This window comes from Acanthochromis polyacanthus, chromosome 5, assembly GCF_021347895.1.
Source record: "Acanthochromis polyacanthus isolate Apoly-LR-REF ecotype Palm Island chromosome 5, KAUST_Apoly_ChrSc, whole genome shotgun sequence".
Classification (NCBI taxonomy): Eukaryota; Metazoa; Chordata; class Actinopteri; family Pomacentridae; genus Acanthochromis; species Acanthochromis polyacanthus.
In genome coordinates this window covers 6,966,592-6,994,360 of record NC_067117.1, presented here as the reverse complement: position 1 = coordinate 6,994,360, position 27,769 = coordinate 6,966,592, and the positions used below count along the sequence as shown (strand labels likewise).

General features: G+C 39.8%; 1 protein-coding gene across 2 annotated transcripts; it reads left to right on the top strand.

Moving 5' to 3' along the window:
• The first annotated feature begins 347 nt into the window (after positions 1-347).
• Positions 348-27,674, top strand: znfx1 (zinc finger, NFX1-type containing 1). Of its 2 annotated transcripts, none has more exons than XM_022200130.2 (19): positions 348-578; positions 1,560-1,631; positions 1,741-2,663; positions 3,674-3,908; positions 4,064-4,413; positions 4,531-4,710; positions 4,879-4,985; positions 17,186-17,424; positions 17,611-17,742; positions 18,003-18,151; positions 18,423-18,566; positions 18,660-18,777; positions 19,186-19,418; positions 20,161-20,300; positions 20,857-20,989; positions 22,077-22,244; positions 23,989-24,099; positions 24,279-24,374; positions 24,595-27,674. In XM_022200130.2, the coding sequence occupies exons 2-19, from the start codon at positions 1,586-1,588 to the stop codon at positions 27,046-27,048; spliced, it is 5,958 nt and encodes a 1,985-aa protein (XP_022055822.2). In that variant the 5' UTR covers positions 348-578; positions 1,560-1,585; the 3' UTR covers positions 27,049-27,674. The 2 variants fall into 2 exon arrangements, with proteins under 2 accessions (XP_022055822.2, XP_022055746.2); XM_022200054.2 differs by having other exon boundaries at positions 348-598.
• The last annotated feature ends 95 nt before the right edge of the window (positions 27,675-27,769 follow it).

The window sequence follows — 27,769 nt, the reverse complement described above, 5'->3', positions numbered from 1 at the left end:
TTTAGATGTTGCTATACTTCAGCTGCAACATACATTTAGATAACACATACAGAACTGATCTTTCATTTGAAAAAAAAGAAAAATATAACACAATTTGATTATTTCCAATTAATTTTGACCCCTTCCCTGGTTTGCCCTTCATTTAGTGTTGCCTTATTTGATCATCTGCTCTTTCTCCTTCTTGATTAGAATAGACTAGAAACCTTTTATTCCAGAGAGAAATAATTACTTTTTACTTCAATACTACATTTGAATTTAGATTTCAAAATAATGTATTCCATTATTCAAACACTGCTTCTACACATCAGCAATTAAATAATTACACAGTATTATAAAGGCTGAGACAGAACCTTTCTGCAATGAGCACAGAGCACACCAGATGATGAATTAGCAAATAATTACAACAACTTGCAATCCAGACTTCTAGGCGGGGTTGTTATGATGAAACGAAAACGAAAACGAAAACGACAAAGCATTTAAGTGACTGCTGAGAAGGCAGAGTTTCTAAAGAAGCTGCGGGGTTTGGACAGAGACGACCAGATGCTGAAATCAAACCTACCTACCTCTTCAGTCAAGTGGTAAGCTTGGTCCAGTCTAGGTAAGCTTTCTTTATTTCGTTCATTCATTCTTTCTGTCTTTACGTTACGTTTGGGATGCTGAGACATTTGGTTTTTTATATCATGCTGTACTATATTCATATAGTAAGAAATATGCGAACTGATGATCAAAACTACAAACCAGGCTTCGTACAGCTAAATTTTCACGTTACGTGGATTTACGCTTTGATGATTTCTTTTTTCTTTCTTTCTTTCTGTCTTGCTTTCCTTCCGTTGCCGTTGGGATACAGCTGCCTTATTTATGAAGAAACAAATAAAATAGGACTGACTTTACAAAAAAAGAACGGATCACCGAATCTATGCGTCATTTGCATTTTGTCACTTTGTTGTTTGTTAAAAACTCGACGTGTCTGTACTCGTCCGTGACTGAGCATATCAAAGGCATCCTGTGTGGTGACGAGCTGAGCCATTTCTGCTGAACAGAAACCTAAAAAGTCCCTGTGAAATGGGTCAGCATCCAGCAGAGGGCGCACCTTCTCCTGGAGCTTAGTCATTGCTATTGGAAGTACACTCTCAAACAGCACTGGAGTATAACATTAGAATTAAGAATTTTACATAGTTTTTCATTGAAGTCTCAAAATAGTGTGGACATTCAGATTAATTTCATGCAAAATAACACGCTTTTGTTGACAGTGAAATGACATGCAAATAGAATGGCTGCTTTGACTTTCTGAGAAGCTGCAGTGAGATCATCCTTTCCAATCTGACTTTCACGCTCCTGTGACCTTGCAAATTGCACTTTGTGTGTGTGTGTGTGTGTGTGTGTGTGTTATGAAGAGAGAACAGTATTATATAGTGGTTGAAAACCTATTCACCGCTGTGCTGTCTGTTTTTATGAGTTCATGCATAAATCTATTACACATTCTTCAGATCCTTTTATTTGTATTGTGCTTTAATGTGTTTTTTTTCACTTTCCCTTTTCTTGCCACTTACCAACCTCAGTTTTATAAACTACCGCATGCAATACCATGGAAAGACTGACTTTAACAACGGGCAGAAGAGGACCTAACAATGGTAAGTATACCGTATAAGATTGCAATCAAGCAAAAACCTGAGCACAAATCTAACACCCAAGGTGTTCATATTCAAGGTCTCATTATGTAAATGTTATTTTTCCCACTAGATATTGATACTGGACAAAATGCAAATGGCCTTGGAGGCAGAGGGAGAAGACAAGGAAGTGCACAGGGAGACAGGGCACGAGAACGAGGAGGCAGAAGAAGAGCACAAAGTCGTGGGAGTAGTCAAGGTGAAAGGGAGGAAACAGATAGAGGAGGCGAAGGCATGCGTGGGAGAGGAATACGAGGAAGAGCAGAGGCGGGGAGAGGAGGACAAAGAGGTGCAGGAATAGGAGGCAGGTTGGAGACAGGTGAGGGAGGACGAGGAAGAGGAAGAGGAAGAGGAGGTGGAGGAGCTGCAGGGAGATGGGGGGAAAGAGATGCACAAAGAGGAGACAGACAAAGAGGGGGAGGAGGTGGGAATGAAGGCGAAGTGAGAATGAGAGCACAGAGAGGCAGAAATAGAGAGCCAAGTGCAGCTGAGAGAGAGGGAGCAAGACTCTGGATGGCAGATATGGGGGCAAGGAGAGGAGGACATAGTGTGGACAGAAGAGAAGGAAGGAGGGGTGAGAGACAAGACTTTGCAAGGGAAGGGCAACAGGGGAATGGAAGGAGATCTGATTCTGTAGGCACAGGTAGGGCACCACAGAGCAGAGGACTGGGCTATAAAAAACTGGAAGAACTCGCTGAAAAAGACCCGCCTGTGGTGGCCATTACCCTCTCCTCAAACCCTGCCCTACAGACGATCCTGAAGGAGACAAAAATGAGGCAGGATCTTGTCGAACTCCTCAGTCTTGTGCTGAGTAAAGCCTTCAAGTCACGGGCTGACAGAGGCACCCTGCAGCACCTGGGGGGCATCATGAAAGATTCAGGGTTCTTCTGCACCGCCCTGCCCCACTATCTGGTGGGCATGGTGTCAGAGTTCAACGCTGTCCGCAGAGCACGGTACTCACAGCACCTGGAAAACATCCTGGTTATAGTGTCAGAGGTAAATAAAAGAAGGAATGAGTAAAACCAATTATGTAATAAATACAGCTGAAGGATAACTGAAGCGATACAGAAAAAATAGACCATGACTTTGCCTGCAGTAAAATAACTAGGGAGACCCACAGGAGATGTATACACAAATAGAAGCCACCGATGTATAATGTAGTCTTTTTAGCAGGTGAGCAATGCTTTTTTTTTTTGCCATAAATTATGTTCTGTAATAGTAGTAGATCAAGCAATTTTGAAGTTGTAAATTTAAAAGCTGTCCAATAAAATAGATTTACACTTAAAAGCCTCTGAAACCAGAAAACATTATCGATAACAATAAATATTCATATCTAAATAACCAAGAATCTGATTTTAAATTTGGGGCATTTTAGAGTTTACTGCTTAACCCTTGTGTTGCTTTCAAGAAGTGTTTCTTTTTTTTGAAATTGTTAAAACTTGATACTTGATACTACTGCGTCAAAAATGGCCCCAAGACAATCTTTGTACACTGTTGTACTACTTTGATAAGAATATAAACAAAAACAATTATTTCACTTTTTCAGATAGATAGATAGATTAAACCTTTATTAGTCCCACAGCAGGGAAATTTACAGTGTACAGCAGCAAATGGAACCTTTGAATCAAAAAAAGAGTGCAGCACACAATGCACACAGTGCATATATATATAAATAATAATGTTGATAAAAGGTCATTTAGAGGATTTTCTGTGCTATTAAACATAGTGGCAGGTCGTTTAGACAACACAAGCGTTAAAAGCTGTGACATTTCAAACCGGTGGCAAAAACAGAGGCAAAATCACAGCTAGAGAAATCTCGTATGTGAAGTTTATCACCGCTGTAGAACTCCATTGCAGCTTACAGCTCACTGGGTAAATAGGTTTTCATAGCCTTAAGCAAACTTTGTTTTACTGATTCTAAAACAGATTATGACTTTATTAAAATTTAAGTCTGCTGTGTAATCCTTGAATACTTTAACTAACCGTCCTTAATATTTGCTTATTAGGTGCTTAACATCTTCCCCGTGAGCTCCATCAAGACAGTGAGCATGTTACTGACCCTACTCCAAGCCTCTATCAACAGCCTGAGGGCATCCGGTGAAGAAATCAAGCCTCAAACAGAAGAAACCATAGAGAATCTTCAGGGCATAATCCAGCACCTCCAGGAGAGATCAAGGGAAGGTACCCTGCGCTCAGACAGGGATACGTATGCACTCCTTCCCACCGGTGGTGAAAACCCAGGTAATTAACTCTTAGAGATATTTCTGCTGGGATCATCTTTCTTTACACAGTTTAGTACCCTGACCTTGAGCCAACACAGCACAATTAGCCATCATCTGACATTTTTAAAAGTTTGGCAGAGTTTTAGTGACAAACTATCACTGTTTCTAACCCAGGTGAAGAGGAGCAGGATTTCAGATCCATACCAATCTACCCAACTATTGAGGAGTTTCAGCAGGATCACAAGCCATTCCTGAGACCCAACCTCACCTCCAAGCGCTACACAAACACTCACATCTACCTTGATACACATTTCCGGCTGCTCAGAGAGGACTTTGTTCGACCACTCCGTGAGGGGATCCATCAGCTGCTCCAGAATCAAATGGACATGGGAAGGACTGATAGGCCACTGAGGACAAAGCGCTTTGATGATATCAGAGTTTATTTTGACACACAACTGATAGTGCCCAAATGTACAAAGACTGGCATTGGGTACATAGTTCAGTTTGACGTTCAGCCACTTCAGGTTAGCCTCTGAATACACTGGAATGTTACCCCATGCTGGTCATTTGCTATTTAAATGAGTGCAATAGAGAGATTAAAAAAAGCATGCATATTAAAAATATTTCCATTTTCCCCACAGTTTGTATGCTGGGAGAACTCCAAGAGGCTGATCTTTGGTTCCCTGGTCTGCTTGTCGTGCAATAATTTTGAGAGCTTCCTGTTTGCAACTGTGTCAGATCGAGATCCCAAAGATCTGAAGAAAGGACAGGTCCAGATCACCTTCACAGAGGAAAGCAGATTCCAGTTGGCCAGAATTGAGGTGCGTCTGTGCATTGTGTACAACAGTTGTCATTAGGTGCAAAATGCAGGCAGTTGCTGAGGATACAAGATGTTAATGTCTGATTTCAGCGACTTAATATACAAAATCATGGTTCTATGGTTGTATATGTCACAAACACACGAAGAATTAAATTCTTGTATCTCACAGAAAGATCAGTTGTTCGTGATGGTTGAGACAACAGCCTACTTTGAAGCCTATCGGTACGTTCTAGAGGGTCTACAGGAGCAGAGGGAGGATGACATGCCCTTTCAGAGGTAAGAGTGCGTGTGTGCTGTAGAGTGTTTTGTTTCGTGTCAAGGTCATAGTTTTTATAAAATCCCACAGCACTTTCAATAACAGCTCTTGTGTATATTTTTGATAGGACTGTGTGGGGGAGAAAAGGTAAAAAGCAAGTTCAGCAATATTAATTGACATGAGGCTCAGTATTCCCAAAAAGCTGTCTTGCATGACTGGGTTCAAATGCTGGATTATTTTTTGCATCTCCAGTGCCCTTCACAGAAACTACAAAACAATGTTTGTGGGCCATCTGTCTCCTTAACTGAAAGAACATCAAACAGGGCCCCTCAGAACAGTATTCACTCCCCTTGGATGTTTTGACTCTTTTATTGCTTTTCAACATTGAAACATGGTCACTTTATTTTGGATTTGATGACAGCGGCAGTGGCTTACCCCAACAAGTCTACCTGAATAATTAGCATTTACTGTGTTCACAACTCAATTAAATGCTTGAAAAGCTCCAGGTGGATCTCCCATTAAAATTTCTTCAGAGAAATGCAGAAACAAGAGCATTAAAAAAACATGAAATCCAGCATGGATGCTCAAATACATCTCAAAATGGTTTGTCTCACATTGTGTGTCACTGCATTTCAATGAAAATTAAAAGTTCACAATGGGTTCCAGTAGAAAATAACATGCCAACTTGAAATAACCTGCCCTTACTTTGATAAAAGAATGTAAATACACAAGTACATTTCTAAATGCTGTATTGAGATAAATGCTGACAAAAACACGACTCCAACAAAAGCACTTGCTGTATTGATAAACAAAGTCAGGACTTCTCAAGTCATGAAATGGTCTATGTGAAGCAAATTTTTAGTACATTTAATAACATCCAAAATTCACAACGTTGCTTCGGTCAGTTGAAACTACCCCAACAAGTTGCACTTACTCAATTCAACAGTAAAGTCAGTGCTCAAGTTAGGGTAATATAAATGACTCCTTCACACAAGAAAAATCCTCTTCATTCTTCAAAAATCATGATTTTGTGGACTCAAGACGATTTCTGACACTAGAGGACAGCAAGATTACCCCAACAATTAGCACTTACTGCATTCACAACTCAAAGTCAGTGCTAATGTTCGAGTAATGATGGTGACCAGTTGATGAAATGATGTGCTGATTTAAAATGGCTGAAAAAGTCACTCATAAGATAACACCAAAGAGAAGCCCTTATGAACACAAGAAGCATGAGTGTCTCCCTTGGAGTTGATCTGCATGTCACACACATCACATATATCTTCAGTTGTAGTCCAGAGCTTTTGTCTTGAGGAATATAGGAATGCTTGCCTGATGCAACTTGTTGCCTTTGGAAAGTCTCCAGTCAGATGTCCAGTCAAATTTCCTGAGAGCAAGCAAAAGACAGATTGAAAGGAACACTAAATCCAACATGGACGTTCAAGTAAATCTAAAAATGGCTTCTCAAACAGCGTGTGTGTCACTGAATGTGAATGAAGATGAAGTACATTTTTGAATGCGCTTTTCAAATAAATGCCAGGAATAAGCATGTGCAGATGCAGTGGTCAACAACATTACCCCAACAAGAAGCACTTACTGCATTTATACACAAAGTCAGTGCTCTTGTTAGGGTCACCTTAAAAACCATGTCTACGTCAAAAAAGCACATTTTTAGTAATAACTCACAATTTTTTGGTTATAAAATGTTGTCTTGTCTGCAAAAATCAAGGCCTTGACCAACAAGAATCTTTTTCACAACCAAGACAACCTCAAAGAGAAGCACTTATGAATATAATAATCAGGAGTGTCTCCTTTCAGGTGGCCTAAGAGTGACTCACATTCAAGGTTATCCAGAATTCGTAGCGTTGCTTCAGTCAGTTGAAACTACCCCAATAAGTAGCACTTACTCAATTCAACAATAAAGTCAGTGCTCAAGTTAGGGTAATATAAATGACTTCTTCACACAAGAAAAATCCTCTTCATTCTTCATAAATTATGATTTTGTGACTCAAGACGAATATTGACACGAGAGGACAGCAAGATTACTCCAACAATTAGCACTTACTGCATTCACAACTCAAGTCAGTGCTAATGTTCGAGTAATGATGGTGACCAGTTGATGAAATGATGTGCTGATTTAAAATGGCTGAAAACGTCACACACAAAATGACCCCAAAGAGAAGCACTTATGAAGACAAGAAGCAGGAGTGTCTCCCTTGGAGTTGATCTGCATGTCACACACATCACATATACCGGGATTTGCAAAAGTTCTGTTACACGGTTTCATGATCTTTAGAGACGTTTACATGTCGCAGTGAAAAATTCCATTAAACAAACTGAAAGTTCTACCTTATAGGCAGGTGTCATGAACACAAATTTGTTCTCTGGTGAAGTTGTATCAAGATGGAAGTCAAAAGATTTGAGATATCTGCTCTCCTTCATGCTGGCCACAAGTCTGACAGAGCCAAGCAGCTGAACATCAGCCGGATGACCGTCCACAGAGTCGTGGAGGCTCAAAAATAGTGAAGATCTTTCAGTGATCTTTCAAGAATGGTGAAGACCTGAAAGATCTTCACCATTCTTTAGCCTCTCTGCAACTCTGTGGACGGTCATCCGGCTGATGTTCAGCATGAAGGAGAGCAGATATCTCAAATCTTTTGACTTCATCTTGATACAACTTAACCGGAGAAATAAAATTGTATTAAGGACAGCTGCCTATAAGGTAGAACTTTCAGTTTATTTAATGGAATTTTTCACTCCGACATGTAAACGTCTCTAAAGATCATGAAACCGAGTGTAACAGAACTTTTGCAAAGCCTGGTATTTTCAGTTACAGTTCACAGCATTTGTCTTGTACAACTGCCCCAAAGAGAAGCACTTTCTGAATTCAAACACAAGTTAATGCTCAAGCTGGGCCAATGAGACACACATCTAATGGGCAGTTTCACCTTACTTACCTCTTCCAGAGTCCACATGAATACTTCTGCTTTTTTCTGTGCTGTGTCTCCATCACAGCCGCTGAGGTGTTTGCAGAACAGGTTTGGCCCTTTTAAATATTCAGTGTCACCACTTTCTCCCCATTGTTTTGCAAAACGTTTCAATGGTCCTGGTATTGATCCAACTGACGACTGTATTATAATGGCCAATCAACCACCATCACATTTTGAATGCGGGTCGTCAGACATTAATGAGATTACAAGAACCCTGCAGTGAGTTGACTTTCAGCAACTTCTTGGCAGTTCTTGGTTTGAGCTTGGATCACCATCTAAATTTACCAACAGCAATATGATTCCAGAGGAATGGAGGAAAACTTACCTGATGCAACTTGTTGCCTTTGGAAAGTTTCCAGTCAGATGTCCAGTCAAATTTCCTGAGAGCAAGCAAAAGACAGATTTAAAGGAACACTAAATCCAACATGGACTTTCAAGTAAATCTAAAAATGGCTTCTCAAACAGCGTGCGTGTCACTGAATGTGAATAAAGATGACGTACATTTTTAAATGTGCTTTTCAAATAAATGCCAGGAATAAGCATGTGCAGATGCAGTGGTCAACAACATTACCCCAACAAGAAGCACTTACTGCATTCATGAGTCAAAGTCAGTGCTCCTGTTAGGGTGATATTAATAACCATCTCCAAACCCTAAAATTTCAGAATAAAGCACATTTTTAGTAATAACTTCCATTGTTTTGGTTGTAAAGTGTTATTTTGTCTACAAAAATCAAGGCCTTGACCAACAGGAAACTTTTTCACAACCAAGACAACCCCAAAGAGAAGCACTTATGAATATAATACTCATGAGTGTCTCCTTTCAGGTGGCCTGAGAATGACTCACATTCAAGGATGTCTAAATTTCACACAGTGTTGCTTCAGTCAGTTGAAACTGCCCCGACAAGTAGCACTTACTCAATTCAACAGTGAAGTCAGTGCTCAAGTTAGGGTAATATAAATGACTTCTTCACACAAGAAAAATCCTCTTCATTCTTCATAAATTATGATTTTGTGGACTCAAGACAAATATTGACACTAGAGGACAGCAAGATTACCCCAACAATGAGCACTTACTGCATTCACAACTCAAGTCAGTGCTAATGTTCGAGTAATGATGGTGACCAGTTGATGAAATGATGTGCTGATTTAAAATGGCTGAAAAACTCACACACAAAATGACCCCAAAGAGAAGCACTTATGAAGACAAGAAGCATGAGTGTCTCCCTTGGAGCTGATCTGCATGTCACACACATCACATGTATTTTCATTTACAGTCCACAGCATTTGTCTTGTACAACTGCCCCAACAAGAAGCATTTTCTGAATTCAAAGCCTTGTTAAAATCCAACATGGACGTTAAAGTAGTTCTCAAAATGGCTTCTCAAACAGCGCATGTGTCACTGAATGTGAATGAAGCTGAAGCTTTCGAATAAATGCCAGGAATAAGCATGTGCAGATGCAGTGGTCAAAAACATTACCCCAAAAGAAGCACTTACTGCATTCATGAGTCAAAGTCAGTGCTTCTGTTAGGGTGATATTAATAACCATCTCCAAGCCCTAAAATGTCAGAAAAAAAACACATTTTTAGTAATAACTCCCATTGTTTTGGTTATAAAATGTTGTCTTGTCTGCAAAAATCAAGGCGTTGACCAACAAGAATCTTTTTCACAACCAAGACAACCCCAAAGAGAAGCACTTATGAATATAATAATCAGGAGTGTCTCCTTTCAGGTGGCCTAAGAGTGACTCACATTCAAGGATATCCAGAATTCGCAGTGTTGCTTCGGTCAGTTGAAACTACCCCAACAAATAGCACTTACTCATTTCAACAGTAAAGTCAGTGCTCAAGTTAGGGTAATATAAATGACTTCTTCACACAAGAAAAATCCTCTTCATTCTTCAAAAATCATGATTTTGTGACTCAAGACGAATATTGACACGAGAGGACAGCAAGATTACCCCAACAATTAGCACTTACTGCATTCACAACTCAAGTCAGTGCTAATGTTCGAGTAATGATGGTGACCAGTTGATGAAATGATGTGCTGATTTAAAATGGCTGAAAAAGTCACACACAAAATGACCCCAAAGAGAAGCACTTATGAAGACAAGAAGCATGAGTGTCTCCCTTGGAGTTGATCTGCATGTCACACACGTCACACGTATCTTCAGTTGTAGTCCACAGCATTTGTCTTGTACAACCGCCCTGGCAAGAAGCATTTTCTGAATTCAAATAAATTCTTCTGGTGCAGATGCAGAGGCCAAAAACATTACCCCAAAAGAAGCACTTACTGTATTCATGAGTCAAAGTCAGTGTTTCTGTTAGGGTGATATTAATAACCATCTCCAAGCCCTAAAATGTCAGAAAAAAAACACATTTTTAGTAATAACTCCCATTGTTTTGGTTGTAAAGTGTTATTTCGTCGATAAAAATCAAGGCCTTGACCAACAGGAAACTTTTTCCACAACCAAGACAAACCCCAAAGAGAAGCACTTATGAATATAATAATCAGGACTGTCTTCTTTTAGGTGGCCTAAGAATGACTCGCATTCAAGGATATCCAAAATTCGCAGTGTTGCTTCGGTCAGTTGAAACTACCCCAACAAATAGCACTTACTCAATTCAACAGTAAAGTCAGTGCTCAAGTTAGGGTAATATAAATGACTTCTTCACACAAGAAAAATCCTCTTCATTCTTCAAAAATCCTGATTTTGTGGACTCAAGACGAATATTGACACGAGAGGACAGCAAGATTACCCCAACAATTAGCACTTACTGCATTCACAACTCAAGTCAGTGCTAATGTTCGAGTAATGATGGTGACCAGTTGATGAAATGATGTGCTGATTTAAAATGGCTGAAAAAGTCACACACAAAATAACCCCAAAGAGAAGCACTTAAGAAGACAAGAAGCATGAGTGTCTCCCTTGGAGTTAATCTTCATGTCACACACATCACATGTATTTTCAGTTACAGTCCACAGCATTTGTCTTGTACAACCGCCCCAACAAGAAGCACTTACTGAATTCAAATACAAGTTATTGCTCAAGTTGGGCCAATGAGACAGACAGCTAATGGGCAGTTTCACCTTACTTACCTCTTCCAGAGTCCACGTGAATACTTCTGCTCTCTTCTGTAGTGTGTCTCTATCGAAGCCGCTGTGGTGTTTGCTGTGGAGATCTGGCCATGTTAAATACTCAGTGTCACCACTTTCTCCGCCTTGTTTTGCACAAAGTTTCAATGGTCCTGGTATTGATTAGCCTAATGACTGTGGCACAGTGGCCATTCAACCACCATCACATTTTGAATGCGGGTCGTCAGACGTTGATGAGATTACAAGAACCTTTCAGTGAGGTGACTTCGAGCAACTTCTTGCCATTTCATGGCTTGTGCTTGGATCACCATCTAAATTTACTGACAGCAATATGAATTAAGAGGAATATAGGAATGCTTGCCTGATGCAACTTGTTGCCTTTTGAAAGTCTCCAGGCAGATGTCCAGTCAAATTTCCTGAGAGCAAGCAAAAAACAGATATCAATCAGTCAATCAAAAATTTATTTATAGAGCACTTTACAACACAAATGGTGACCAAAGTGCTTTCCAGTTAAAAACAAATTTTAAGAAATAAAAGCAGGTTAAAAGAAAACAATAGAGCATATCAGGAAAATAAAAATCAGATATAATGGAACACTAAATCCAACATGGACGTTCAAGTAAATCTCAAAATGGCTTCTCAAACAGCGTGTGTGTCACTGAATGTGAATGAAGATGAAGTACATCTTTAAATGTGCTTTTCAAATAAATGCCAGGAATAAGCATGTGCAGATGCAGTGGTCAACAACATTACCCCAACAAGAAGCACTTACTGCATTTATACACAAAGTCAGTGCTCCTGTTTGGGTGATATTAATAACCATATCTGTGTCAAAAAAGCACATTTTTAGTAATAACTCACAATTTTTTGGTTATAAAATGTTGTTTTGTCAGCCAATATCAAGGTCTTGACCGACAAGAATCTTTGTCCCAACAAAGAAAACTCCAACAAGAAGTACTTTTAAAGTTAATAATCATGGATGTCTCCTTTCAGGTGATCTGAGAGTGACTCACATTCAAGGATATCCAGAATTCGCAGTGTTGCTTCAGTCAGTTGAAACTGCCCCAACAAGTAGCACTTACTCAATTCAACAGTAAAGTCAGTGCTCAAGTTAGGGTAATATAAATGACTTCTTCACACACGCAAATTTCTCTTCATTCTTCAATAATCATGATTTTTGTGGACTCAAGACGATTTCTGACGCTAGAGGACAGCAAGATTACCCCAACAATTAGCACTTACTGCATTCACAACTCAAGTCAGTGCTAATGTTCGAGTAATGATGGTGACCAGTTGATGAAACGATGTGCTGATTTAAAATGGCTGAAAAACTCACACACAAAATAACTCCAAAGAGAAGCACTTATGAACACAAGAAGCATGAGTGTCTCCCTTGGAGTTGATCTGCATGTCACACACATGACATGTATTTTCATTTACAGTCCACAGCATGTCCACCCCAACAGGAAGCACTTACTGAATTCAAACACAAGTTAATGTTCAAGCTGGGCCAATGAGACAGATATCAAATGAACAGTTTCCCTTACTTACCTCTTCCAGAGTCCATGTGAATACTTCTGCTTTCTTCTGTGCTGTGTCTCCATCGCAGCCGCTGTGGTGTTTGCTGAGGAGATTTGATTTGACCGTGTTAAATACTCAGTGCCACCCCTTTCTCCCCATTGTTTTGCAAAGTTTCAATGGTGTAGGTGTTTATCAGCCTCACGACTATGCAAAGTAGCCATGCAACCCCCCTCACATTTTGAATGCGGGTCGTCAGACACTGATGAGATTACAAGAACCTTTCAGTGAGGTGACTTCCAGCAACTTCTTGCCATTTCTTGGTTTGTGCTTGGCTCTCAATCTAAATTTACTGACAGCAATATGAATTAAGAGGAATATAGGAATGCTTGCCTGATGCAACTTGTTGCCTTTTGAAAGTCTCCAGGCAGATGTCCAGTCAAATTTCCTGAGAGCAATACATCTCAAAATGGCTTCTTAAACATCGTATGTCACTGAATGTGAATAAAGCTGAAGTACATTTTTAAATGTGCTTTTCAAATAAATGCCAGTAATAAGCATGTGCAGATGCTGAGGTCAAAAACATTACCCCAACAAGAAGCACTTGCTGTATTTATAGACAAAGTCAGTGCTTCTGTTAGGGTAATATTAATAACCATCTCCAAAGCCATTAAATGATAAATAAAAAGGCACATTTTTAGGAATAACTCCCATTGTTTTAGTTGTAAAGTGCTATCTCATCTAGGGAAATCAAGGCCTTGACATAGATATGACCAACAAAGAAATCCCCAAAGAGAAGCACTTATGAATATAATAATCATGAATGTCTCCTTTCAGGTGATCTGAGAGTGACTCACATTTAAGGATATCTAAATTTCACACAGTGTTGCTTCGGTCAGTTGAAACTGCCCCAATAAGTAGCACTTACTCATTTCAACAGTAAAGTCAGTGCTCAAGTTAGGGTAATATAAATGACTTCTTCACACAAGAAAAATCCTCTTCATCCTTCAAAAATCATGATTTTGTGGACTCAAGACGAATATTGACACTAGAGGACAGCAAGATTACCCCAACAATTAGCACTTACTGCATTCACAACTCAAGTCAGTGCTAATGTTCGAGTAATGATGGTGACCAGTTGATGAAATGATGTGCTGATTTAAAATGGTTGAAAAACTCACACACAAAATAACCCCAAAGAGAAGCACTTATGAAGACAAGAAGCATGAGTGTCTCCCTTGGAGTTGATCTACATGAAACACACATCACATGTATTTTCAGTTACAGTCCACAGCATTTGTCTTGTACAACTGCTCAACGTCACCACTTTCTCCGCCTTGTTTTGCACAAAATTTCAATAGTCTCGGTATTGATCAGCCTAACAACTGTGCCACAGTGGCCATTCAACCACTATCACATTTTGAATGCGAGTCATCAGACGCTGATGAGATTACAAGAACCCTGCAGTGAGTTGGCTTTCAGCAACTTCTTGCCGTTTAATGGCTTGTGCTTGGATCACAATCTAATTTTGCTGTCAGCAATATGAATTAAGAGGAATATAGGAATGCTTGCCTGATGCAACTTGTTGCCTTTTGAAAGTCTTCATTTGGACGTCCAGTCAAATTTCCTGAGAGCAATACATGAAAGACAGATTTAATGGACCACTAAATCCAACATGGACTTTCAAGTAAATCTAAAAATGGTTTCCCAATCAGCATGTGTCACTAAATTTTAATAAAGCTGAAGTACATTTCCAAATGTGTTTTTCAAATAAAGGCCAGTAATGAGCATGTGCAGATGCAGAGGTCAACAACATTAACCCAACAAGATGCATTTGCTGTATTGATTAAGTCAGTGCTCCTGTTAGGGTCATATTAATAACCATCTGTACGCCAAAAGCACATATTTTGTAATAACTCCAATTGTTTTGGTGTTAAAGTGTGATGGTGACCTGTTGATGAAATGATCTGCTGATTCAAAATGGCTGAAATACTCACACACAAAATAACCCCAAAGAGAAGCGCTTATGAAGACAAAAACCATGAGTGTCTCCCTTTGAGCTTATCTGCATATCATCAACAGGACATGTATCTTCAGTTACAGTCCAGAGCAGTTGTGAAACTGCCCTGACAAGAAGCACTTTCTGGATTCAAACACAAGTTGATGCTCAAGTTGGGCAAGTGAGACAGACATCTAATGGGCAGTTTTCCTTACTTTCTTCTGCTATAGTCACCATGAATATTTTTGCTTTCTTCTGTGCTGCGTCTCCGTCATAGCCACTTGCAGAACAGGTTTGGCCATGTTAAATACTCGGTGTCACCACTTTCTGCCCCTTGTTATTCAAAAAGTTTCACAGGTCTAGGTGTTGATCAGCCTAACGACTGTGGTGTAGCAGCCATTCAACCCCCATCACATTTTGAATGCGGGTCGTCAGATGGTGATGAGATTCCAAGAAGCCTTCAGTGAGGGGCCTTCAGGCAATTTCTTGCCATTTTGTTTTTTCTGCTTGGCTCGCAATCCAAATTTAGTAACCGCAATATAAATTCAGAGGAATAGAGGAAAGTGTACATGATGCAACTCGTTGACGTTGCAAAGTCTCCAGGTCGATGTCCAGTCAATACAGAAAAGACAGATTCCAAGGAACACTCAGTCCAACGTATAAGTTCAAGTAGACCTCAATATGGCTTCTCAGTCAGCGTGTGTCACTGAATGCGAATGAAGCTGAAGTAAATTTCGAGTTGTGCTTTCCAAATAAATGGCAGGACCAAGCATGTTCAGATGCAGAGGTCAAAAACATTACCCCAACAAGAAGCACTTGCTGTATTGATAAACAAAGCCAGTGCTCTTGTTAGGGTCATATTTATAACCATCTCTAGCCCATAAAATGATCCACATAAAGTATATTTCTAGTATTTACTCCCATTACATAAAATTTATGTTCGTTTAAGTATTTTCACTTTCAAGTCAGTGTTTGGCAATTGCGCCATTGGCTGCAATTACTGTGTTAAGATTGTATAGATCATTGTTCTCACCCCCTATCTGTATCATTTACTCTATTCTTTGCAAAACTGCTCAAGCTCTGTCATTCCAAATGATCAGCCATTTTTAACTGATTGAGCTCTGGTTTCTGACTTGTTCACTCAAGAACACTCACCTTGTTTTTAAACCATTTCTGCACAGTTTTGCATGTATGCTTTTGGATTATTATTGCGGTCGTACACAAATGTTCCCCTAAGTTGCATTTCTCTCCCATATTGTAATAGTTTATCTTCCTGGATTTCCACACACATCCTTGGCCTCACAAGCTTTTCAGGGCCTGCTACAGAGAAGTATTCAAACATCATGACACTGCCACCACCATATTTCAAGCTGGGGATTGTGCTTTGTGATAATGTGTCGCGATTATTGTCTGCCAAGCATGGCTTCTTGTATGATAGCCCAGAAGGTCAGTTTTGGTTTCAGTAGACCAAATAACCTTCTTTAAGTTGACTTCAGAGTCTCCCACAAGCCTTTTGTTGAACTCTAATTCAGATTTAATATGAGCTTATTTTAACAGTGTTTTTTTCTTTGTCACTCTTTCATAAAGTTTAGACTGAAGGAGAACCTGTAAAACAATTGCAGTATCCACAGTCAGTGGCTGAAGCTTGTAATGCCTTCAGAGGAGTCATAGTTATAGTCTCAGTAGGCTCTCCTGGTTCATTTTTGAGGTGACCTGCTTTGGGTAGAGTTGTAGATTTACACATGCCATTTTCCTTTTATTTCTTAATGATAGACTAATTCCAAGCAATACTCAGTGACTTAAAAATTGCCTTTATACTCTATCACTTGAGACACATACACTGCACTGAGATCATCTTCATTTGACTAACTGTGTGATTTCTTACACCAGTTGGTTGCACTTGTGTTTGAATTACTGTTTCACTTTGAAGGGGCTGAGTACTTATGCAATCACTTGTTTATATATTTAATTAATTAACATTAATTAACATTAATTTTGACATGACATGACATTTTGACAGTTTTTTTTTGTAAAATATTGTCAGAAAAAGCCTAATTAAATTGACCGTGATTCAATGTTGAAAAAAGAAAAAAAAATTCCCAGGGAGGGGAAAGACTTATCATAGGCATTGCACATCTTGGGAGTCTTCCTCTCTGTCCCTTTTCCTGATTTTGTTCTCATTTTCAATTGCTGTTGTGTGCAAATAACAGAACATTTTCTTCTTTTCCCCTCACAAATATCTCTAGGTTTTCTCAGTATATATATTTTTAAAAATGTCATTAAATCAGCTGAAGGTATTTGGAGATCAGTTCCTCCACTCTTCCACTGTTTCCCATTGCTTTTCATAGCAAAATATCTGGTGTATTTGAGCTTGTACTTAAACGCATTATTTATAGAAATAGAAATTGTAATGCACATGCAATGAAATTTACTCCTTTCGGTGCACTGAGCGGGGTTTATGCCCTTTTACTTGTTTTAACTCACCCATGTTAGCTGATTTTGCTCAGCTACGTAACTTAATAAAATGATCATGGTGGATTTTAAATTCAAATAGATTTTTTAAATAAAAAAATACTTTCTGCATATAAATATATTAACAAGATTCACTGATGCTTCCAGGTATATTGTGGAGTGCAGCACAGACGTCCGACCACCAGCTTATCTGGACAGAAAAGACACTTATGACCTGTCATCCGTTGCTGACCCTGACTTCAAGGACAGCATGCTGCCCTTTCACAGCCTGAAAGCAGAGGCTTGGCCAAGAATGGAAAAACTGGGGCTGGATGAGTCTCAGATGAAGGCTTTCCAGCTGGCCCTTACAAAGGAGCTGGCCATCATACAGGGACCCCCTGGAACTGGTATGAATTTCAAATTTAATGTCATTGTTTGAGGTGTAACTTCCTTCATTCATGAATGAATCATGTATGTGTAAACCTACTTTACATATTTTTCTAAAACGACAGACTCCAAGGAAATGCAAAGTTAAATTGTTGTTCTAAAATTAATCAAAGTCAAGCTCTTCTTTTTTCTCCTTTTTTTCTCAGGAAAAACCTACGTTGGCCTAAAGATTGCTCAGGCTCTGTTGACCAATCAGGATCTCTGGAGAGATGAATTAGGCACAGCTCCCATGCTGGTTGTGTGTTACACTAACCATGCCCTGGATCAGTTCCTTGAGGGTAAATGCACATGCCTGTTCATAATAGCATCAGATATGAATTGAATTCATTGTTTAAACAGTTTGGTTGGGTTGCTTGTCAAGAAAAAAATGTGTGTGTATTTATTCCAAATACAAACAGTAGTTCTTGTGCATCTACTTCAAGTTGTATTTAATAATTTTTCCTAGCACACTGCTGATCGGTGCCCTGGAATGGGTAATGAAATACAAATAGGCTTTCAGTTTTATCAGATGTGATTTGCATTTGGTTTGACTTCCCAGGTATTCATGAATTTCTGCCTAAGGGCATAGTGAGAATAGGAGGTCGCAGCAACAGTGAGATCCTGAAGCCGTTCAATCTAAGGGAGCTGACCCAGTCACACAACTTCAGACGTACGCTACCCCCTCACCTACGTACCGCATACAATGAGGTAAGCTCATGCTGATTAAACTGCAGTGTGAGTCTTCGAACTTAACTTGATGTGTTACGTCGGCTATATGAAAAGATATAATAGGTGCAAATAATTCACAAAAAGCATCCTGTTACTGTCCGCTAAAAGCATTAAATTTATCCAGTGGATGTCTTGTTTTGCACATTTTGCACTTGAGTCACATGGGACATCTTACATTTCACTTTGCCCAGCTTTAAGTGTTGCAGTGTATTATACATATCCTTGTATGACTTCTCCGCCTGTTTAACAGATTTACAAGCAGCTGTGTCAGGAGGAGAGGGAGCTCCAGCAGCAGAGCGTAAAGCTGGAGTGTTCTCTGAAAGGTGTAATACGTGAAAACTTCTTACAGAAGTTCATTTCACACAGACACTGGGACAGTCTGCGTCAATGCCCAGTGAGTCATATTTAATGAGAAATACACATTTAATGAGAGATTAGACAGATTGGAAAGCAATGCAAACTCATATGTGTTTTTAATGATTTCTAGGCTCAGGATGAATTTGAGACCTGGAATGAGAAGAGGTCCGGTCTGATGATGGAGTGGTTGGGTTTGGGATCCACTGTCTTCCTGAAGAGGGAGACAGAGAATGGAAATGGAAATGAAGGTTCGTTTGTTACAAGTGGTGTCACTGAAACAGCACAAGAGTATTTAATAATTTTCTTGCAAACATGCTAAAGTGGACACTTAAAGCAGCAAAATGACCATATTTCTGAAAAATAATAAATATTCCAACACTTAAATCACCTAGTCAATTTCAGTAAATAAAGGTTATATAAAACATTAACCATGTATCTTGCAATGCACAGCTTATACAGTATATTGAATATCACATAATCTTCATTTCTTCAGCCTGTTATCCATCTATATGTGAGCATCATGTGTTTCATTATGCTTCATGCTACTTTATAAGTTGTCAATACAAAAAACTCCCACAATAAAACAGTAATATGTGCAGTTATTGCACTGTGAGAATAAAATAATTCCCATGCTGATTCTCACTTGTTACACACAGCAACAGAGGAAGCAATGGAGGTGGAAGAAGAAGACCTCATTGAAATTGCAGAGGAGGCAGATCTGATCCAGGCAGAGAGGATTATTGAAGACAACTTTGATCCCAGAGGTGGTGGAGATGGCAGGAAGAAGGAAGACATGGAGGAGGCTGTCAGAGCAGTGGAAGAACTGATGCTGGCTATGAACCTGGATAAAGCTGACATACAGGCTGAACAGAAAGAGGAAGAATGGACGGTAAAATTAGCAGGAGATTTTTCCTCCAGAGTTTAATATTGTTGGAGTCACAGTTCAATCAAACAAATTGATTTGAGAGCACTTTCATTCAGAATCGGGGTTAGATTGGTTTAGTCGATGCATGCTCATGCTTAGATTAAATCTAACAGCTGACCAACAGAGACATATCTTTGCAGGTTTAGCTTCCCAACATAGGTTATTTAAATCCATGTTTGTTCTTCTTCCCTTTGTTGGCCCATTGCTTGTTTTTCTTGGCATAATTACTGCCACTAACTGTTGTTCAGTGGAATAGCCAGAGGCTACTGGCAGTAACGTATCTCAAATCACCTACTTTACACACATGCAGGCTTGTGCAGGACCCAACTCATAAAACCTCATAAAACATGCTCTATAGCATTGCTAGTGGTCATGTAATCCACAGGTTACCCGTAACAGAACAGTGTAGCACCCACAAAGGAGCCAGTTAAATTACTTGCTTCAAGGAGACAACTAAACATGTGTTAAGTACAACATATTCACCTCCAGTAGGGTTGGCATGTGGCTCTGAAAAGACTGTAGCAGCAGAGTGTTTAGTAGTAGTAGTTACTGCGATTGTATCCTATATCTTATCCTGATACTTCACACAAACAACATACTCTGTGATGTGAGTTTTTCATCTCAGCCAAACTGCATCATTTTTATTTCAATTAAAGAATGACAAAAACAGAGGTTCTGATTTTATTATCTACCCTGATCTGTACAGATACAACAGTCCCAAAAGAAAAAGATGAAGAAGAAAATCAGGAGAGAGCTAGGGAAGACCTCAACTATGACTGAAGAAGAGGAAGATTTCATCTTGGATGTGTGGACTCTTAGTCTGCAAGACAGATGGAAGCTTTATCGGTAGGTCTGCATCTATTTTTCAGTTTTCTGTTCTTCATTCACTGTGCACAAACCATCAGCTCTCCTAGAAGATTTCTTCCATTTCTGTTGTCCGGCCTTCCTCTTCCATTTTCATTCCTTCTTCTGCCATGCTGCTCTCATTCCATAGGAGACCTCAATCTGGTAGAAGTAGTGTATTCCCAGTGCATTTAATTAAGTCAAGTAATCATAAGGCAAACATATCCCAGAGGATCTTCTCACCATAGAGAGCCAAGACCTATCTCCAACTTCTATTATTGTGGGACTAGAGTCATGTTTATGCAGTCATAACAATAATTTAACTAATAAATAAGATAATTTCCTTCCAAGACACATGCAATATGTCTTACTGGAATTGTTTAAACTATTATATCAAGTGTCACAGTATTATAATGTTTTTTTCTTTACCTCAGCGGTCTGTGCTCTTTCAGATGCTAATAATGAGTCTCAAGTCTTCAGTATAATTGTTTCATTCCTCACATTGTAGGACCATTATATATAATAATCTATATACATAATGATGACTTTGTATCTGCAGGCTGTGGGTGTCGCGCTACAGGGTGGAGCTTCGCACCAAATCTCTCACTTCAGAACAGGAGTATCAGAATGCAGTGAACAGACTGGCTGATGTGAAACGGCACGAGAACCTCTGTCTGCTTAGGAAAGCCACGGTACAGATTAAAAGTCTGAAATAGTAGGAATAGTAGTGTTTAATGACTCTACCTTACACCTTTTAGTCATAGTGTCTTTAGACGAAATTTACTTGATTTAAAAGAATGAGAAGTAAACATATGCTGTGGAATTTAATGTGATATAAAACATTAATGTACTTTCTTTTATCAGAAAGGAAGTTATGCCTAGCTAACATATTAATACCAACAGAAGGTTTTGAGCTGTGCATCTTTGTGGTGTCTGAATAGTTTTTTTTCTGAAATCCCAGCAATGCAAAATTACATTGGAGGTCACTGTGCCCTGCCAGAAATTAGTCCCCTGTAAAAACGCAGTCCACAGAGCCAGGCTAGCTGTTTCCCCCTGTTTCCAATCAGCCACTGTCTGTGGCTTTATATTTGTGGTACAGACATGTAAATGGTATCAGTTTTCTTGTCTTTCAATCAGCAAGTAAACAAAAGTAATACAGAAAATGTTGAACACTTGCTTTGATAAGTGACAATGAAAACGTAGAAGTAAAGGGACTTGTGTGTGAATAAAGAAAGATTTTGTGCTTAAAAATTATCAGTGGAAATTGTCTGTGAGGCTCAGATTTAACAGGTCAATGAAAGCTGAGTTCACAGACACAAACTCCCAAAAAGTCTATTAAATTTTAAACTTTCTAAACTTTATTGATGCCACAGTGGGGAAATTTCACTGTTACAGCAGCTCCAAAGGAAAAAAAGCATAAAAGTATAAAGGCAGTGCAAGAATAAATATGAAAAAAACACAGTACAAAAATTGCAGAGAACATTATATACAGATGATGTTTTTTAATATCATGTATAAGACTATATACAACAGGATGAGGTATCAGTTATTGCAATAACTAGGTGGATGTGTGTGTAAAGTGGGGGAAGAAAATGGTGCAGCAGTAAACGGTACACAGTGAAGTTTATAATGCGGCATTGTAAATACACTTGTTGTAAAATTAGCAATAATATACTTGTAAATGCTGCAATACAACAGATTGTAGTAATAGAATGATGACAAACATCTGACTTGATAAGCTGATATTTTGTAGAAATAAACTGAAACACTGTCTATCAGGTGATTGGCATGACAACAACAGGAGCGGCCAAGTTCCGTACAACACTGCAGCAAGTGCGTCCACGCCTGGTGATTGTAGAAGAGGCTGCAGAGGTTCTTGAGGCTCACACCATCACCACGCTGAGCCAAGCATGCGAACACCTCATCCTCATCGGAGACCACCAGCAGGTAAGAGCTCACGCAGACAAAGAGGGCAGTGTTTCATGAACTCTTAGCGGGCTTCCATCTCATTAGACTCTGCCTAACTCTTTTTATACTGCTGTATTTAACTTTTTTTAAAGCAAAAAAGCCTCAACACCTCTGACTGAATTTATCCCATTTTTATGTCTCGGTGAAAATTCTAAAATTCTAGAGAAGGGGTTTCACTAGGGACTGTATGTTTCTGTGTTGCTTTTTCATAGTTGTTACATTTGTCTGTTTTGCCTTGAGGGAAATCGCAAAAACAACATCCCAGCCTTTGCAAGAGACAGAGAAGAGTGAGGTGTGATATGCTGGACATCAGCACACTATTATACAACTACTTGTTATCGCCTGCCAAGGACATATGGCCAGGCAGCCTGTCTAGCAATCTGCAGCATGTGATCACAACTACACACAGTTCTATCACAGATCTCAACATTCAGTCCCAGATTCTTCTTGCTGTGTGACTTTGTCTGCTCTGAACTAATATTTGCTTGTTGTACCCTGTTTATGCATGGATTTATGCATGCATTTGCCTATATAAACAAACCTGAATTCCTTACAGTTTTCGAGAAAGTTTAGCAAGTATAATAACTGAATTTTGAACAGAGTTTGATTTAAAATTGCTTTTATTGTAACTTGGGCTTGGAAATCAATAGCCATTTTTTTTAATATATCGTGTACATCTGATTAATATAATAAGTAATTTACCACTCTGCCCGAGGCTTCACTATTTTCCACATCTTGGAATTAAATGTACCAGACAAATGTTGACTAATGTTTGACTAAAACTGTAAGCAAATACATAAAAAGTTAAATTACCTCTGATGTATCACTTTAAGCTACGAGCAGGTTAATTAGTACAGATGTGGTAAAATAATAATAATAATAATTGTGGTGTCACTAATCTGAGCTAGCCTGTTTGTTTGATGGGTTTAAAGAATCTGATAATATCTATTTATTTATTTTTTACTCCATGAGCACGTATTCAGGGCTTTGTTTTTATGGAACCCAAACCTGAATCTGTGCATGTAATGGAGGTGGATGGATCACACTTTCCAAGTAAAATAAGCTCTGGCATTGTTGTGCTGTTCATTAATCACAGGTTTGGTGTTGAATCGAGCGGAACACAATGCTTCACATTTATACTAGAATTTGTCTTGCCTCCCCCACACCCCTCCCACATACATGCACAATCACATTCTGTCCTCTAGCTAAATTAGGTTTGCGCACACACATAGACACATACACACCCAGAAACACACACTTATAGGCAAAACAGCAAAAAAAACCCTAACAGGACAGCAAAAGAAAGTTAGAGCGCATTTGCATGCATTCTATATTCCCATCTCGTCTCCCTACAGGACCGAACCCAGAACAGAATATTGTTTCTAGGTTTGCTACAGATTGTTATTCTCACCTATATCTGATAATTAACAGCAAACTGCAAATCGTCTGATCAACCTAAACATGTGACCAGGAAAGTCATCTCTCCCTTCTTTACTTAGATTACTTACTTTACTGTAACTCAGTATGTCCATCTAGTACAGGAAATCTTACATTTTAGATTAATGGCCACTTGCATAGAAGAAGGCAAAGTGTCAACTGTAAGTTTCAGGTACATAAATTAATACCTTATTTTTTCAAAGTATTGATAAAAAAGATCTAAAAAGATAACAGAGCTTGTATTCAGAGTGTTTAACGCATATGGCAAACGTGATTTTTCCTTCAGCTGCGCCCCAGTGCCACAGTGTTTGAACTTGCTAAGAACTTCAACCTGGAGATGTCCATGTTTGAGAGGCTGGTGAAGATGGGCCTGCCCTTTGTCAGACTCAACTACCAGGTTTGTGTTTCTACAAATATTCTTCCGTTCATCTTATTGCACTGTTAAAAATGTAGATCATATCGTTAAACACAAAGCTGAAAGTGACAGACTTCATTGCTAATTTGTGTACGTTGTGCATACGTGCCAGCATGTCTTTGTGATTTCTGTTTTTTTCTGTGTTACTCTTTGGTCTTCAGCATCGCATGAGGCCAGAAATTGCCCGTCTTCTGACCCCACACATCTACTCAGAGCTCGAAAACCATCCCTCTGTGCTGGACTACGAAAACATCAAGGTGCGTATTGTGTTTGGTCTCCTGCAGCGTCTCCATTCAGTTTGTTTTTCTCACCAGTGAATATCAGTTTCCTTGCCTGCATGGATGAAAAAAAACAAAACATTACATTTGCATGGTCTTGGGTATATGTTTGATCATCCACACAAGATTAACAGCACAAACACAGAAATGGCATAGAATATGTTTCATTCCGTGCTTCTTCTTCTTCTTTATTTTACAGGGTATTAACACCAACTTATTTTTTGTGGAACATAACCACCCAGAGGAAGAGATCAAAGATGGAAGAAGCCATCAGAACCGTCATGAGGCAAAGTTTGTTGTTGCTCTATGCCGTTATCTTCTCTTCCAAGAATACAGACGAGAGCAAATTACCATTCTTACAACCTATACCGGACAACTTCACTGTCTCCGCAAGCTCATGCCCGCTAAAGAGTTCTCAGGCGTCAAAGTGCATGTAGTAGACAAGTACCAGGGAGAAGAGAATGATATTGTTTTGCTGTCTTTGGTCCGTAGCAACCCGCAGGGAAAAGTTGGCTTTTTGAACATTCCCAACCGTGTCTGTGTAGCCTTGTCACGTGCCAAGAAAGCTCTCTATTGTATTGGCAACAGTGGGATGCTCAGCCAAGTTAAACTGTGGAGCAACATCTTCCACACCATGAGGGAAAACAACCAAGTTGGGAAGGCTCTGACCCTCTGCTGTCAGAATCATCCGGAACGACAGGTCAAAGCATCTAGCGTTGAGGATTTCAATCAAGCACCTGAGGGAGGATGCACCCTGCCTTGCGAGTTCCGTTTAGCATGTGGCCATGTCTGCGCAAGAGTCTGCCACCCGTATGACCCAGAGCACAAGGAGTACAAGTGTGTCAAGAAGTGCCAGAAGATTTTATGTGATCAGGGGCACAGGTGCACACTTCTGTGCTATAAAGCATGTCCAAAGCAATGTCCAGTGAAGGTTGAAAAGATCATACCCCAGTGTCAACACACACAAATGGTTCCATGCTACCAGGATCCAGAAACATTTGTATGCCAGAAGCCCTGCCAGAAGTTGCTACCTTGTGGACATCCTTGTGATTTAGTCTGTGGGGAACCATGCTACAGTAAGTGCAAGGTGAAGGTCACCTTAAAGCTTAAGTGTGGACACAGCCAGCAAGATGCTTGCTTTTACAAAACACACACAGAGCAGCCTGAATGTAGGACCCCATGTGAGCATCAGCTAAAATGTGGTCATGCCTGTCGTGGCACCTGTGGCAAATGTTATCAGGGACGCTTCCACTTCCCCTGTTCTCACCAGTGCGAGCGTCTCCTGATTTGTTCTCACAAGTGCAGTAAGCCTTGCACTAAAAACTGCCCTCCCTGTCAGAGACCTTGTGAGAACTGCTGTGTCCACAGCAAATGTATGAATCAGTGCGGGCAGCCTTGTGCTCCTTGCATTGAGCCCTGTGCCTGGAGCTGCCCTCACCAGAGGTGCAGTAAGCTTTGCCATGAGCCATGTGATCGTCTGCCATGCACAGAACCCTGTGCCAAGATCCTGAAGTGTGGCCATCCATGCATAGGCCTGTGTGGAGACAAATGTCCCAGCAAATGTCGTATCTGTGATTATGATGAGGTCACTGAGATCTTCTTTGGCACTGAAGATGAGCCTGAAGCTCGCTTCATTCAGCTGGAGGACTGTAGACACATAATTGAATACACAGCCATGGATACATATATGGGGATGGATGACAACAACCAAGCAAATGAAGGAGAGCAGGTGGCCATAAAGCTAAAGGAGTGTCCCAAGTGCCGAACTCCGATCCGTAAAAATCTGCGCTATGGATCTCACATCAATCGCAGTCTGGCTGAGATAGAGAAGGTGAAGGAGAAGATAAATGGTCTGCAGCCGGATATTGAAGAGCGCAGAGAGACCCTGAAAAACCAGTGGAAGGAAAACCTTTCCATCCATAAAATGCATCACCAAGAGGAATATATGCATATCAACGTGAGATTGGGAATACCCTACCTCACAGCACATGATCTGTGGGTCCTAGAAAACAAGATGAACTACCTAATAAGAGTTGCAAAACTACTTAAGATCGAACAGGAAAACATGTCATTCATGCATGGCTACAGGTTTAAGAAGCATGTTGCAGAGTTTGTGAGTTGGCTCAAGACCTACCACCAAAACTTCACAGACCAACAGGTTTTTGATTTACAGAGAGAGCTAGGGAGACTCACCCTCTTGGCTGAACTCAATGCCCGCTGCAATCTAGCAGACGAGAGAGGGCAAACTGACAAAATTCAGTCTGAGGCACAACAAATGAGAGATATTTTGGAAATGCCTGGCCAATTCACTGAGCAAGCTCAACGCAGAGTCAAAGAAGCCATGGAGGAACTGGACAAGAAGCTTCCACTCACAGGCTTGGGGATCAGTGAAGAAGAGAGAAAGATGATCGTCTCAGCCATGAAAATGCCACCTGGACACTGGTACAAATGTCCTAATGGCCATGTCTATCTTATCACAGAGTGTGGAGGGGCTATGGTAAGCCGACGTTGCCCTGATTGTAGTGCTACTATTGGTGGGGAAAGACACAGACTTGACAGTAGCAACCGAGTTGCCACAGAGATGGATGGAGCGCAGCACCCTGCTTGGTCAGAAGCATATAACCATCCAAACGTTGGTCGCTTTAACTTGTAAAAGCCAAGCCTTATGGAAGTATGTTGCCTTTACATCCTTGAGTGACAACAGGTTATGATTTTGATGATGAGGAGGAAAGGCCTTTACAAAATTCAGGATACCTTTTTAAAAGTATTTGTGCATTTCACTTTGCAGCAGTCAAGGCACTTCAGAGACAGGCTATATGTAGATCATATTCTTCATACATGAAATACACTTTTTAAACCTTTTGTTGAAAATGTAGACTTTAGTAGTAATAGCAATTACCTGTGTTACTGTATTACCATCAAATATCCCTTTTGCTTTCTATTGTGAATGTATGTAACCTAGTGTTAAGTTGTACTTCATGGAACTTTTGTACTGTTCTAAACATTGTGGGTAGTGATTTTGTTTTACCGCTTTGCTGCAGAAATGATGCTCCCAGGATCTTTAACAAATCTTAGAATATGTGATGGATGGAAGATTTTAATGTTACTCGATTGATGACTGTAACCCTTTGGATATGTCAGGGTCTTGTAAAGTTGTTGTCTTGTACCTCAACAATAGGTGGCAGTCAAACACTGTAAAATAACATACAGATATCATTTGGTAGTTATTATGCTTGCAGCATGTTCATACAAGAATAAAAATATCTGGATCTACAAACATATTCTTGCCTTTCTTTTGGACACACGTCAGGGAAGGCAATGTTCAGCTAGCATGTCTCTAGAAATATAATTGGAGTTACACTGTATGTTGGTTG